Consider the following 16151-nt stretch of genomic DNA (forward strand, 5'->3'; position numbering starts at 1 on the left):
CTTTTGTATAGAAATGTCCCAGGTTGCCCTTCTGTGCTGCTGTTAAGAAAATAATTATTCTAAGATGTTTATGCAAGTACAGATAAATTGTGTGTGTGTGTGTGTGTGTGTGTGTGTGTGTATCCCAGAAGCTGACTGATGAAAATTTCATGTGCCCTTTCTATGGCTAAAACTAACTGTAGTTTGAGAGACGCCATGGTACAGTGATAAAAGCAGGCCTGAAAGGGTATCCCTGTAAATCATGAGGAGTAAACTAGAATGAGTGGTTTTCAAACAATATTCGGTGGATCCCTTAGATGTCTTAGGACTAGCTGTCATGGTGAGAGGGCAGCTGTATAATTAAGGTGCTTGATATAGCCCTTTAGGCTGCTTTAATGAAAGTAGTGCCTCCTTTTCGATCTTTTTTTTTTTTTTTACTTCCATGTGAGATTATGTCTAGAAAACATTCATCTACTTAAAAAAATCACTAAACTAGATGAAATGTCATGTATTGTTTAATTTATAGATATATGTTTTGGGTCTATCATTTGTTACTGAGACCCATTTGCTATGAACATGAGACATCTGAAAATGACACCTGAAATGAATTTTCTTTTAGCAATAAATGAAAACCAGAAGCTGGTTTTTTCTTTTAGCAGTAATGAAAACCAGAAGCTGTTTTTTTTTTTTTTTTTTTTTTTTTTTTTTTTTGTTGTTGTTGTTGTTGTTGTTGTTGTTTTTAAACTGGGCTCTACATCCCCTCAGTGATATGTGGTATTGTGCTGGAATATAGGCAAAGCCATGGGACACACATACCAAATATTGCTTTTAATAGGAGCACAAATACAGCATGTAACAATATAAAGTGAAAAATAGAGATAATGTTAGGTCTACTTTGGTAGAGAAAAAATAGAATTAGTGATTAAATATCAGACTCTAATCTTTTCTTAACTGAAATTTTTTATTGAGATAATTATAGATTCACATGCAGTTTTAAAAAATAATACAGGTGGTCCCTTGCATGCTTTATCTAATATCCCCAAATGTTAACACTGCAAAATTATAGTATAATATCACAACAGGATATTGACAGTGATATAATGTACTAATTTTATTCAGATTTCTTCAGTTCTACTGATACTCATTTATATATGTGTGTGTCTCTGTATTACGTTGGGCATGGTTTTATTATATGTGTAGGTTCATGTACCCATCTCTACATTCAAGATTTTGAACAGTTCCGATAAGTTGTCCTTTTAGAACCTCATTTTACCATTCTAGTGGCCCTCCTTTTGTGTCCCAAATCTTGGCAATCACAATCTGTCCCTTATCTAAAATTATGGAATTTCAAAATGTTATATAAATAGAATTATATACTATGTGACAATTTGGGATTGGCTTTTTTCCTTCACAACATAATTCCCTGGAGGTTCATCTAAATTACTGTGTATATCAGTGATTTAGTCCTTTCATTGCAGAGTGTTTCTGTGTTATGAGCATACCACATTTTCTTTAACCATCTACCTGATGAATGATATCTGGGCTCATTCTAGATCTTTTCCTGTACAGATAAAGCTGTGAACATTCTTGTACATGTTTTAGTGTAGACATGTTTTTATTTCTCTGGCTAAATGCCTTAAGTGTGCAGTTGCTGGGTTGTCTGGGTAGTTGTATGTTTAGTTTTTTAGGAAAACACCAAACTGTTTTTCCAAAGTGGCTATATGTATGACAGTAATCTAATTTCTCCACATCCTTGTCAGAATTTTGTGTTGTCCCTATTTTTTCTTCTAGTCATCCAGATATCATTTAGTGATATCTTACTGTGATTTTCATTTGAATTTCCCTAATGACGCATATCATTTCATGTGCTTATTTTCCATTTGTATATCCTCTTCAGTGAAATTACCTTTCCATGTCTGTTTTTTTTTTTTAAGATTTTATTTATTTATTTAAGAGAGAGAGAGAGCATGAGCAGGGAGGAGGGGCCGAGGGAGAGGGAGCAGCAGGCTCCCCACTGAGCAGGGAAGCCCAAGCAGGGCTGGATCCCAGGACCCGGGGATCATGACCTGAGCCGAAGGCAGACACTTAACCAGCTGAACCACCCAGGCACCACACCTTTTCATGTCTTTTGTCCATTTTCTAATTGGATTCTATTTTCACTGGTAAGTTTTGAGACTTCTTTATATATTCTAGACACCAAGTAATGTGGTTTGCATTTTTTTCCTCCCAAGTCTGTAGCTTGTCTTTTTATCCTGTTCACAAAAGCAAAAGTTTAAAATTTTGAAGTCCAGTTTATCAGTTTTTCTTTTTATGGTTCTGCTGGTGGTGTCAAACCTAAGTACTCTTTGCCTGTCTAGGGACAGTGTTTGCTCACCTCGCCTCTTCGGACTTCCACTAGAGAATGGTTGGGGATAGTAGTCACCTAATGAGATATCTAGGGACAGGCAAAGAGTGAAAGTTTTAGAAAACTTTTTTCTAAAAGTTTTAAGGGTTTTTTTGCACTTAAATTTTTGATCCATTTTGAATTAATTTTCATATAATGTAAGTTTAGTTTGATGGGTTTTTAGGTTTTTTTCTTTTTTGTTTTTGCATTTAGATATCCAGTTGCTCCACTTTCAATATGTGCCTCCACTTTCAAATTAAAATATTTTAGGAAAAAAATAATAAAGCAGTTATAAGTTAAGATTTGTTCTTTTGTCTATATAAGCAGTTCTGCCTCAGTCAATAAGTTCTTACAGATTTCAGTGAGGCTATTTGAATTATTAACTGTTTGAAGTAAAAATTTATTTGATATTTTGGCCTTTTGGGCCTAAGTATATTTGATTTTTCTTTTTTATCCTACAATCAGGTGAATCCCAGACTTTGTTAGCAGCAGCAGTTGAAAGAGAACGTGCAGCTACAGAAGAACTCCTTGCCAACAAAATTCAAATGTCCTCCATGGAGTCACAGAATTCTCTCTTAAGACAGGAAAACAGTAGATTTCAGGCCCAGTTAGAATCAGAGAAAAATAAGCTAAGAAAACTTGAGGATGAAAATAATAGGTGAGCATGTTTCTTGAGTGTTATTCTTGGTGGTTTTGTGACATCTTAAAGCACTTAAAAAAAGAAGTTGTAGTGTTTAAACTCAGAGTCATTAGTAATAGAATAGTATAGCAGAATGGTTTGGGATTCATTGAACTTGAGACAGGCTCGTGAAATTGTGTGGCATGTTCTGTATGTATTTGCATTTTCCAGGGAAAAGATTCATTACTTTAATCAGGTTTTTTTTAAAGGAATCTGTAACTATAAAATAGTTTGGAGACCACTCATTGGAGTTATTTTTTATATTTTACAATGGTCTTAGCAGTGTTCCAGTCTTTCTAAATAAATGTCTGGGTTCTTTGGAACTGCAGGCTATGAAGTTCATCTATCTGAAAGTGTATTAAGGCTGTGATTAGTGTGGTTTTACTCCCTGAGTTCTTCCTTAGAAATTTTAGTTAAAAAAAAAAAAAATGGTCAAGTAAAAATGATACCTGAACTTCTGCAAATATTTTCATAGAACTCTCTAACAAGCTTTTGCAGAATCTGAACCTATTAGAGAATGGTGGTATTCAAAATTCTTTTTAGAAAATCTCTTTTTAAATGAAATCCTAGCTCAGAGCAGCAATATAATATAATACACAAAAGTAGTAGCTTGGCTTCTGAGTGTAAAACCCCTGTCATCTAGAAAGTATATTTGGAAAATCAAGCTGATAGTTGAAATGACTATTAAAGAGTTAATAAAGTGGTGAGTTTTCAATAGTGTGTACTATCATCTTTGTTTTGTTTAATTCTTTCTGGCTTAATAGGTACCAGGTCGAATTAGAAAACCTGAAAGATGAATATGTAAGAACACTTGAAGAGACAAAGAAAGAAAAGGTATTTAACAGTGTTTGCTCACCTCTCCTCTTCGGGCTTCCACTAGAGAACAGTTGGGGATGGTAGCCACCTAATGAGATGCCAGGGTGGAGTGAGCACTGTGACTTCTTTCTGAACTTGGTCTTTAGTGGTAAAAGAAATAGGAATATATACTTTATGTTCCTGACTTTGGAATGGACTTAGAAGGATGATTTAGTATCACAGAAATTATCTAACTGTACCTCTCTCCACTAGACACTACTGAATAGTCAGTTAGAAATGGAGAAATTGAAAGTTGAACAGGAAAGGAAGAAAGCAGTTTTCACCCAAGAAGCAATAAAAGAAAAGGTACTGAATTTGGGGTTTTGTTTTGTTTTTGGTGTAACCAGTTCATAGCTGTTCTGATTAACCATTGTTACATAATTCTAGGTATACCTTATAAATACCATTTTTTCTGCTTAAAATCAATAGAGTGATGAATTATAGTATTGTAATCAGTATCCTGTCAGAGTGGGTCCAAAGTAATTTGAGTTTATCCAAAGAGATCTGTGATTCTAAGGCTTGAATTCTAGAATCTGTTGCGGCCATTTTTTAATGAATTTTGTGAAATTAGTTTCACTGAAACTAATGCACTTCATTTGGCCTCTAGGCACCTTGGGGATAAAACTGGTATGTTCACTTTATTTCTGGTTAAGGAAGGTAATTTTTCTAAAGTGAGTTAGTTTCCTGTATGTGAAGGATTGGATTATACTTGGTAGCATCATTTGTTAAAACTGCCTGTATGTACATGGAAATTACCTTTTGAATTTGTTTGGAATTTTAAAAATATATATTAAAAATAAAATGGATAAGCCAGAAACTTGATGGTTTGTAAAACTTATTAGTAATCTTATTCTGAAGAATTAGGTTTAATTGGTAATAGGTTAATTAATATATAATAATATGTAGACATTAATTCAGTATTTGTTAGAACAAAAACATTTTCATTCCATTAAAAATAAATTGTTGTAATATAAATGAGTCCTGAGATGATTTGACCACATCTGTCTACAATTTTAAATGACTCTTGTGCCTTTAATAAGACTTCAGAAATTCTATCTGTAACATTTTATATGAGGAAATGAGAATGAATCTTTGTTGTCATTTATCCTAGAAAAGTTTCTTGCTTTTTATTTACCATTTTAGTCTTTAATGTGACCTGAATGTTGTTTTTGTTTTTGTTTTTGTTTTACTCCTTAAGGAACGGAAGCCATTTTCTGTTTCTAGCACTCCTACCATGTCTCGTTCGAGTTCAATAAGTGGAGTTGATATGGCAGGGCTACAAACATCTTTTCTGTCTCAGGTGATATTTTATTTCTTATATGTACCTAGTTGTTAAACTGAATGATAATAAAGGAAATAAGCAGGTAGCATTTTGTCTATCATCTATCACCTTGCCATTCGATAGGCAATTGATCTGAATATTCATGAAGGAGTGCTAATTGCACTGAAGAAATAAGAGATGATTTCGTGCCTTTGAGAAAGTTACAGACATTTTAAAGCAAGAATTAGCAGAACCATTTGTTTGAACCTTATTGTGGAACTCAGCTTATAACTGTATAACTGTATATGGTTTAATATAGGATGAACCTCATGATCACTCATTTGGACCAATGTCTGTATCAACAAATGGAAATCTTTACGATGCTGTGAGAATGGGAGCAGGATCCAGCATTATTGAAAATCTACAGTCTCAGCTAAAGCTAAGGGAAGGAGAAATTACTCATTTACAGGTATTGGAAAAATTAAATGTGCAACAGAAGTAAATGAAATTTTGGGGCCTAATAAGTAGCACCCTTCATCTCCACCTCAATTCTGAGCAAATTGAAAAATAAAGTGTAATAGTGGCATGTGAAGTTTAAAATGTATCACATATATTAATGATGTATGTGATATATATATACATATATAATGATATATGTGGTTTTTTTGATAAGACTAGTTTGAGAAATTAGCCAGATGAGAGCCAAATGAGCCTGCTCACGGGCTCTGACTGTCAGAATTAGCGCGACTTACCCACCCTGTCATGGCAAATGCAGAGCTGGAGTAGGCCTCCCCATGTGTTATAGGCTGCCATCTAAGACTTGTAAGCATCTAAGAGCAGAGAACTCCTGGCAGGCACCTTTCCCAAACATTAAAAAAGAAAGAGTTTGCTGATCTGAACACAGTCATTTTATTTTTCTCAAGAGTTACCACTTAGGTCACTCCCCCTTGTGAGGAAGGAGGGAGAGAGATTAGAACTAGAATATCCTGTATATGAAAGAAACCATCTTGAATAGGGAGGCGGCACCCTCCCATCTTACTTTACTTTTTAAAAACTTAATGTGAGAGATGTTAAAACACTTTACCTATTTTCATTGTTGAAATTGAAACAGAAGTGTAAATCTTTCCTTTTATTCTCATTATATTATTATAGTTGGTTGGAAATACTACTCTATTAAAGACCAAGTCTTTGAATTGGAAAATAAACAAGATCAGAATAAACTTCATATGAGTTATGTTTGTGTAGCCCAGTGTGCTGTGCTTGAGGGTCCAGATTAAACTTCATTGGTAGTGATGATAGATTCTGTCAATGTGACCTGCACAGCTGGGGCTGCATTAAAGGATAGTTTTATTTTTCTGAGTTTATGTACTAATTTAGAATGACTGAAATATATGCTGTTTCTCTAGAGAAAAATATAGGGCTCCGTACTTCAAACAGATGATTAGATTTTCTTTAGTTCTTTTTCTTTCATAGTAAGCCCTGGTAACCTCTGAGGAGAGCAGAAACCCTTGTTTTTGCCACCATTTCCTTAAAGAGTTAGCTCATGGCTATATGTTGACATACTATTTTATCAAAAATAACATTGAATATATTTATATTAGTATAAGTATTAATAACCAAGATATATTTTTATTTAAATTACTTCCCTATAATGTTTCTCAGCTAGAAATTGGCAACCTAGAAAAAACACGTGCAATAATGGCTGAAGAGCTAGTTAAATTAACAAATCAAAATGATGAACTTGAAGAGAAAGTGAAGGAGATACCCAAACTTCGAACTCAGCTAAGAGTAAGTACTCTTCTCTTCATTTAAGGATGAGTCCAAGGGATTCCCTAGGTGGCTCAGTTGGTTAGGTGTCTGACACTTGATTTTGGCTCAGGTCATAATCTCAGGGTACAGGATTGAGCCCCACATTGGGCTATGCACCCTGCAGGGCATCTTTTTCAGGATTTTCTCTCTCTCCCTGCTTGCTTGCACGTACACGCTCTGCTTCTTTCTGTAAAATGAATAAATCCTTAAAAAAAAAAAAGAATGAATCCAAGATATTTTTATCCAGTTACATTAGATTTGATATTGTTATTTTACATAAAATACGTAAGTTTTAATGATTTCTTTGAAAATGGTATTAAATAGTTCAGTTAGGAAGTTTTAAGAATCTTCTTACTTGTCACATTACATGAAGTATTTTTCATAATCATGTGCAGTCCCAATATAGGAAAATAATTAGGGATGCCTGGGTGGCTCAGCGGTTGAGCACCTGCCCCTGGCTCAGGGCGTGATCCCGCGGTCTCAGGGTCGAGTCCCACATCCGGCTCCTTGCCTGGAGCCTGCTTCTCCCTCTGCCTGTGTCTCTGCCTTTCTCTCTGTGTGTCTTTCATGAATGAATGGATAAAATCTTTAAAAAAAAAAAAAGAGGGACACCTAGGTGAGTGGTTAAAGCATCCACCTTTGGCTCAGGTTGTGATCTTGGAGTCCCAGGATCAAGTCCCATCAGGCTCCTTGAATGAAGCTTGCTTCTCCCTCTGCCTATGTCTCTGCCTCTCTCTCTGTGTGTCTCTCATGAATTAATAAATAAAATCTTTAAAAATAAAAAATAAAAATAAAGGAAAATAATTAGGTTTTATTTGACCAGGGCTCATTTATAATACTACTCTTTTACATAATCTTATGAGTATTTTGTTCATTGACATTATTATGTATCATCACAATTTACGTATTTGGTATTAGGAGTCACTGTTAAGCCATATATGAAAATATATTTTCTTTTATCTTTTTTTGGTGGGCTAAATGACAGATAATACTTAAAGCGTGATGAACCGAAGAGAGTAAAATTTGATCACATGTGTTTAAATTAATGGGAGAAAAGACAGATTAAGCTTTAGATGGGGAGAATTGTAGAGTAGTGGAGAGATATGATAAAATTGGTAGCCATCTGGCTTGGGTTTTTTGTTTTTGTTCTGTTTTTTTAATTCCTCGACTTGCTATTTATTCCAGCGGATCGGAATAGCAGTTTAATTTTCAGAAGAGATGACTAGGTACTTTTCTTTAGATTGTAATATGTTTACTGGTGACTCATTTGTAATATAAATATATATTAAAGGTGTTTTGTAGAGTTATTTTAAAAATTATGAACATATTTTTTTGTAGGATTTGGATCAAAGATACAACACTATTCTGCAGATGTATGGAGAGAAAGCAGAAGAGGCAGAAGAACTTCGATTAGATCTTGAAGATGTAAAAAATATGTATAAGACTCAAATAGATGAACTTTTAAGACAAAGACTCAGTTAACTTCTGAAAACTACATTCCCATCAAACTGAATGTAAACATTTAATATCTAAGTGTAGACTCCCAATAAATTCTTTTATAGAATTAGTGGAATTTACTGTAGAGTTCAAAAACTGAAAAAAATTGTTTTATAGTATATAGTAATATTTGCAGTTAAATTATTTTGTGCAATATTTGAACTTTATTTTTGAAACTATTCTTTAAAGATTTATTTTTTAAAGCATCTTTTTTTTGTTTTTTTCTTTTTTTTTTGGTCTTGAACAGCACAGAGATTACTTTTCCTCATATCAGTATGGTAGGGAAGGAGATGGTGTTCATATGTTGCGTTGTAAATATATAATTAATTGTATCTGTAATTTATATGTGTTTGTATATATTAAGGACATTTAAAGAGTGATATTAACATATTGAAACTTTGAAATCTTTCACATTTCAACATATCTAATTATTACTTCATGAAAATGAACATTAAATGTTCTAGTAAAAAAAATTATTAAACCCACAGTTACTAAATTTTGAACTAATATTTTTTCTTTTAAAGTGGAAATCACACTGACACTCTCTGAAGCTTAAAGGGTGAATGATTTAAACTTTAAAATTTTTGTGGTCTGAGAATTTATTTCACCCACATTCTACAATAAAGTATACAAATTTTGGTACCTCTCTGGTGAAAGCTGTAGCTATTTAGTTAATTATATAGGCACGATCAGATAGTGGAAAAATTTTCCTTAAAATGATTTTGTGATGACATCAGTGACATTTAAGTGCTTTTAAAGAGGTATCGTTTTACTAACCCTGTAAGATGAATCAAAAGTGATAAAGTAATAACATGATTTTCTCTTAAAAATTAATTGTTCACATTTTGTAAAGCCTTATTTTTTGGCACATTAAAAAAATCAATGTTTGATATTACAGAATATTCATAACAACATACAGAAACTATAGGAGTTAATTTAAATTTGGCATTTTGCAATTCTGTATAATTTATCATTTTATTTTTTCTCAAAACTTTACACTCAAAAATAGTGTGGAATAGCTTTAAAAAATAGCTATGCTTTCTTCCAAGTGCTTCCAAATGTTATTTTGTTTAAAAAAAGTTAACCAGGCGCAGTTTTAGATTTGTGAAATATTTTGATACATTTTATTACTGAAAGTCATTTAGTTGCCTTTACTTGCAAATAACTCTCATTTAATTTTTAGTTGAATTTTAAACAGTAGAACTTTGGGTTATAGCTATAAGCAAGCCATGTTGAAGAATTTGGAATGCTTTTCAGGGCAATTCAAGTGACCTCATTTTTGTTCTTTTTGTATTCCAGGCAGTATTTCTGTCATTGGATCTCTGATTTGTAGCACTAATAAATATTCTTTCAGTGTGAACCAAATTCATAAAATTAATTTTCTATATTTTAGTGGTAAAAAGCAGTGTAATAACTTTTTGTCAGCTTGGACTTTTTTGAGGGGGGATTTTTTTTTTTTAAATATTCACTGGGCTGACAAGGAATGACAAGACGGATAGCAATAAGAAATGTACAGAATTAGGAAATATAGGAAACTGAAGTTGCAAAATTGTCAAGCGTTTGAAACTAGAAGTTTAGGAATTAGGAAATTATTATTTTAAAATATTAGAAAATAAAACCTTCAGTTGTGGAAAAAAGATGGAAATAAAACTCCTATACTTTTCAATTTCATAATGTTAGACATTTTCTTTTCTTAATTCTTATTAACATTAATAAAATCAGTTCAACTTAAAATTTTAAAAGTGTTTTCAATTTATTGAACTTAAAAATGGTAAATAGTTATTTAGGACTCTGGCTATATATTATTACCATATGTTCATTATCCAAAAATTAATAATGGATAGTCACACAGATTTTATTATACACTTAGATCTCTTGGTACATTTATAAGTTGAGAAGGTGTAGTGAGAATCTTGAAAAACTCCACTAAGAGGCGGAATACCTAGTGACATACTGGTTGCTGTATTTTGCTGTTGGTCATTAAAACTTCTCTATCCATATTTTAGTAAAACAATGTTTAAAATTTAATGGTTAAGAGAATAGTTTGCAATCAGATATTTCTCTTGAAAATAGATATTAAAAATCAGAACTTCAAAAATATAAGGTTAGACGTGTGAGCATTGTTAATATAGAGACAACTGAGCACATACCAGGTGTTTTTCCAGCTCTTGGGAAGCTTGATTGAGACTACCGACTCCTTTTTTTTTTTCCATTGACTCTGTTGAGAAGTTTCAATTGTATACTGTTTAGCATATGGGAATGTATTGAACGTATCTATATCGTGATTTAAGATATTCTAAATATGGACAATTTCTGACTTAGGGAAACATGAGTTTTTGTAGTTAAGTGAAAATTTTTTTCTCGTGATTCTTCAATTGGCATTTGATTTCTGAATTGAACATTTTATTTCGATGCTTATTAAAAGTATGCAATTTGTAGTATTTAGAAAAAAGCCACATGACAAAAGAGAAGAAGTCTAGATATTTTTTCTTGTTTTACTATTTGGTATATATATATTTTTTTCTTCTAGTATATCATAATTTTAAAATTTTTCTTTAAAATTCTAATCTCCCTATTTTCAGTTTTACAGTATAACCTCATATTTTGTAAAGGGCTAAAAGTATGATTTCAACTACAGATTGATATAATATTTTAATTCTAAATGAAAGGTAATGTAAATAAGCATGGATCTGATTTGAATAAAGGTTAAAATCTTTATAATAGTATTAATGTATTTCATTGTTACCATAATTTAGACTGCCCAGTACCAATGAATGAAGGTGATATTGTTTTATGAAGGTAATAGGACTTGTATAACTTCAGAATTCATATTTTAAAATGAGGATAAGTCCAAATTTTCTATGAGTTATTATGAAGAATATTGTCAGCATTAAGCATAGTTTTTCTAATGAAGTTTTTGGAAAACAATCCTGAGAATTTACCGCAATTAAATTATTGTAAGGATGATTTGTGTCTTTTTTAAAAATCTTAAACAGTGTTCAGGATACTCTTCTAAAAGTTTTACAACAGTTCTGTATTCAAATAATAACAATAGATAAGTTGTCCTTTATTCATAAGTTATTCTGAGTTCATATTGCTTGTAATATTGAACTCTTACAACTTTGATCCTTAAAAGTACTTGTAAGGGCAGCCCAGGTGGCTCAGCGGTTTAGCGCCACCTTCAGCCCAGCCGCTGAAGCCGTGATCCTGGAGACCCAGGATGGAGCCCCACATCAGGCTCCCTGCATGGGGCCTGCTTCTCCCTCTGCCTGTGTGTCTCTGCCTCCCCCCCCTCCCCCGCCGTGTGTGTCTCTCATGAATAAATAAATAAAATCTTAACCCTTATTTTAAAAAAATAAATAAATAAAATACTTGTAAGCTTTGCCTTTACACATATCCATTTTACCTTTAGCAAATCCAGATCCTTTAATAAGATAGAATGGAAATAGTTTCTTTCTTCTTAATACTAAATACTTCTCAAAACAAAAACCACAAAATGGTTTGGTACAGAGAATTTGGTACCCACAATGATGGGTACAGAGAATTTGCTTTTAGAGCTGTCCAGAATTTATTCTCCATTTTGCCCTGCTACTAAGTAAGGTAAATTCAATTTTAGAATCTTCAAATAATACTAAGGAAGAGGTAATAAGAGCTCTTGCTGTTTGTGTAACATCAAACTCTCTTGTTGCTTTTAGAGGTAGTGATGGACACATAGAGGTGTTCCTTTCAGTTTTATACAATGCCACGCCCGTTTGTCTCTTGAAATTAAAATCTTAATTTTTAAAAATACATATTGTTAAAAAATCTGTGGTTATGCTGATTATAGGAAACACAGTACTTTGTTACTGTGGAAATAATTCACTTAAACAGGATCATAATCCCTTATCCACTGTTCTGAAGTCTAAAAAAGCTCTGAAAACTGTTAAGTGTTTTTGTAAGTTTGCTGTCAAACTTGCTTTGGTGGTAAAGCTTAACCTTTCCTGACGTGGGGTTACTTAGAGGGTTATCTCACGGTGAGTGGAATGAAGTGCATACATTTTGCTGCAGAAATATTGTATGGGATAATGGGGTGTTGACCCAGGGCACACTGAGTGTGTTAAGTTGTAAACTGCACACTCTCTTCTACACAAAAAAATTCAGGAACACATAGGGCCCCAAGGATTTTGGAAAAGAGATTGTGTACCTGCACTTTACCTTCAAATCAGCTTTTTAAAGTCAATACTATTCTCATCTCCATTTTAAAATGAAGAAGGTTTAGTTGCTTAAGGTCATATGGCAAGTAAATGGCAAAGATGAGGTTCTAATTTGTGCAGTTTGGCTCCAGAGAATATGCTCTGAACCATTAACTGCAGTGCTGCTTCTCTTATTCCTTTCCTGTGAAACCATAAATGTATAGATCAACTAGCGTAAGGTCAACTTTTGTCAAAATCTATTTGCTTAAAACTTCAGAACTGTTGAATTATATTTTAAGCAATTGGATATATCAGATAACCAATAAGCTATATTCTGATTGTTCAGCATTTTGCTGACACTGTGAGCTATCCAAATGTCAATATATGTGCAGCAAGCTTAAAACACATTTAATAAGATTGTAATGCACTGCAAAAATTATGATTATATAAAATTTTAAACTTGTACAAAGAGAACAGATTATGAATCCCCATACTCTCATTAACCTATACTCTTTAACTGTGTTCAACAGTTCATGGCCCATTTTGTTTCATTTATAGTTCACTTGTGCTTCATCTCAATCCACATTATTTTGAAGCAAATTTCAGACATAAGACTTCATTATCAAATTTAAGTATGGAATATTTTTGTAAAAAATACCTCATCAACTATTTAGTTACTTGCATCATGATTCATATAGGAAAAATGGGATAAAATATGCTTCAGTTGTTTGCATTTACCGTTTTCATGTTTTTTGGTTTTGTTTTACTAGTTTTCACATTAGGAGTTGGTTCCCTTTTGCCATCAGACATGAACAATGAGGTTTTGGTCTGTGTGTTTGGTTGATTGGTCAGACCTCTTTGAATATAAGATTTAACTATATGTGTACTTCAATCTATTACAGTTACCCTTTACTGATGCTTTAAATTATCCTATCTTTGGCCAGAAGGTGGCTTTTCAGACTGGTTCCTGAGTCCTTTTGATAAGGCCCTCATTATCTTTGATTGCCTCCCTGCCTCCTCATGTAAGGTTTTTTAGCTGCTTCTTGTACATCATCTAAGATGATGTACATATCTAAGATGATCCATTTTTCTATGGAACTCACGTTCCTTTTAGTGGGAAATGTTTGCAGATCATAGTCTGGGTACAACAGGTGCTTCTTGCTACAGGGTTGGTTGTTTTGTAGGTCTTTTCAATGGATGATGGAGGATAGCTCTGTTCTTAATGATAAAATGTTAATTTATATTACCTCCAAATTCATAAGTAGTATTTTTATGAGGTTAGGCTTATATCTACACCACATGCCAAAAAATTCAGCTTCAAAGATAGCATCTTCATTACTCCTATTTGGTGTATCCCAATCAGTATTCCCACTAACAGTTTGGTTCCTGGGAACAGTTTGTGATTTTTTAAATTCTTTTAGTCCTGAGGGTACATCCACCAGATGTGCTAATTGTGTTTCAAAATCACTTGGGATAGGTCCTTTGTTGTAGTATATGCCACAGCTGGATAACATGTAAATTGTTTCATTTTACTTTCAATTTTTAAGGATTACTTTTTAAAAATTTTGTTTTATACTGTATTTACATGTTTCTAAAGCTACTTCTATATAGTGTATATCCAGAGAAGTTTTTTGCCCCGATATCCATATTCCCTTCTTCCCCCATAGGTAATCATTTTAAATATTAATCTATTTGTAAAATAACATATATATATCCCCTTTCCTACATAAGTAATAGCATATTACACATCCTTTCCCCACTCAACAATACACCCTGAAGTGTATAAAGATTTCTCAGTTCTTTTTTTACACCTGCATAGTTCTTCGTTGTGTGGATATACCAAAGTTTACTCAATCAGCCTCCTATTAATGGACATTTTAGTTTATTTTAATGTCAGTTTGAAGAAAGTTTTAAATTTTAACATTGGTATCTTGGGTGGAAATCCTGTGTTGCAAATGGCTGCTGCAATATGTTAGAACTCGAGCTGATGTTCTTAAAGCTCTATCATGTGTCCTCCGAGCCTGAATGACCACAACTTAATAAGTAGCCATTTAAAATAGTACCACGTTTATATCACAACAATTTAATTGGCTTGTCCTTGCAATTTAATGGACTAACCTCTTTTTAGAACCTTTTCTCATGTATTCAAAATACATACGAGTACAAATATATATTACCAGTCAGTGACAAAAATTTATTTTAAATGACTACAATTCATCTTGAACCAACTAGCAGGAAAGCTATATTTCCTGTACATGACAAAAAAGAGGATGGTGACCTATAAGCTGAGAAAGCACTTTAAAATTACTGCCCTTATTGGTATGGGATGGACAAAGTATGAAATAATAGAGCAGTAGTTCCCTTAGAGACAGTCTTTTACCTAAAGAGTAAGTGAGGTGCTCCCTGGGTGGCTCAGCGGTTGAGCGTCTGCCTTTGGCCCAGGGTGTGATCCTGGAGTTCCAGGATCGAGTCCCGTGTCGGGCTCCCTGCATGGAGCCTGCTTCTCCCTCTGCCTCTCTCTCTCTCTATCATGAATAAATAAATAAGATCTTAAAAAAAAAGAGTAAATGAGTTAATACTTTAAGTGCTTTAGAATTATGCCTGGCACATGTCAAATGTGTTTTTTGCGGTGTTGTTATTTGAAGAAAAAATTCAGATAACATTCCTTGTTTAGCAGATTACTAATGGCATTTGTAACACTTCTTACAACAGCATCTCAAAAAATATTTAAAAAGCACTTCAGCCCTTGGAAACAAACTGTTGCTTCTTTATGATCATATTAAGAGTAGGTGACTTTATGTGTATGAGCTTAAGTTTATTATGCTGGTATCAACCTTCCTAAATTTAGCCAGTTCAAGTTAATCCCGTAATGATCGACGCTGCTACGCTCCACAGAGTAGAGAGCATCCTAGAGCCAAGGACAGTGTGGGAGGCCAGCGTTCAGTCATGATAAAATTATCATAAATAAATCTTAAAAAAATAAAATAATATCATTATAAGGGAATTTAAATAATCGTAAAATAATACAGCAATAAAAACTACAGGGGATCCCTGGGTGGCGCAGCGGTTTGGCGCCTGCCTTTGGCCCAGGGCGCGATCCTGGAGACCCGGGATCGAATCCCACATCGGGCTCCCGGTGCATGGAGCCTGCTTCTCCCTCTGCCTGTGTCTCTGCCTCTCTCTGTCTCTCTCTCTGTGTGACTATCATAAATAAATAAAAATTAAAAAAAAAAACAAAAACAAAAACTACAGCTCCGCAGAGCAGCATTCGCGCTTGGCGAGTTTCCCGGGGAGCGCGGGGAGGGCCGAGCGCACCGCTGCACGGCGAGCGAGGGGCCACCCCCGAAGACGCCGCCATCCGAGTTCGCGCCCCACCCTGGAAGGGCAGGGAGGGCCGAACCGTGACCACCGCGCCAGCGCCACGCAGCCCGAATGAGGATGGGCCAGAGTCAGGGGTCCTCGGGCCCTCTGAGCGCCCCCGCCCGCCCCCAGGGCCCGGGGCAGCGCGGACCCGCG

The 16151-nt window shown here is 34.1% G+C and overlaps 1 protein-coding gene and 1 long non-coding RNA gene across 2 annotated transcripts in view; one reads left to right on the forward strand and one right to left on the reverse strand.

Annotated features, from left to right (window-relative positions):
* Positions 1 to 10197, forward strand: part of TMF1 (TATA element modulatory factor 1) — a 31983-nt gene extending 21786 nt beyond the window's left edge. Inside the window, exons 11-17 of the mRNA XM_072785438.1 lie at positions 2828 to 3020; positions 3806 to 3875; positions 4110 to 4202; positions 5095 to 5196; positions 5477 to 5626; positions 6820 to 6945; positions 8305 to 10197. Coding sequence (XP_072641539.1) covers positions 2828 to 3020; positions 3806 to 3875; positions 4110 to 4202; positions 5095 to 5196; positions 5477 to 5626; positions 6820 to 6945; positions 8305 to 8448 — 878 coding nt within the window. The 3' untranslated portion in view covers positions 8449 to 10197. The remainder of the gene's footprint in view (positions 1 to 2827; positions 3021 to 3805; positions 3876 to 4109; positions 4203 to 5094; positions 5197 to 5476; positions 5627 to 6819; positions 6946 to 8304) is intronic.
* Positions 920 to 16092, reverse strand: LOC140610013 (uncharacterized). The gene is made up of 3 exons (XR_012011798.1): positions 15016 to 16092; positions 10614 to 10681; positions 920 to 7171 (listed from the first exon to the last, which is right to left on the reverse strand). It is a non-coding gene; the product is annotated as an uncharacterized lncRNA (long non-coding RNA).
* Positions 16093 to 16151: the final 59 nt, after the last annotated feature.

The sequence above is a fragment of the Canis lupus genome, chromosome 19 (genome assembly GCF_048164855.1).
Source record: "Canis lupus baileyi chromosome 19, mCanLup2.hap1, whole genome shotgun sequence".
Classification (NCBI taxonomy): Eukaryota; Metazoa; Chordata; class Mammalia; order Carnivora; family Canidae; genus Canis; species Canis lupus.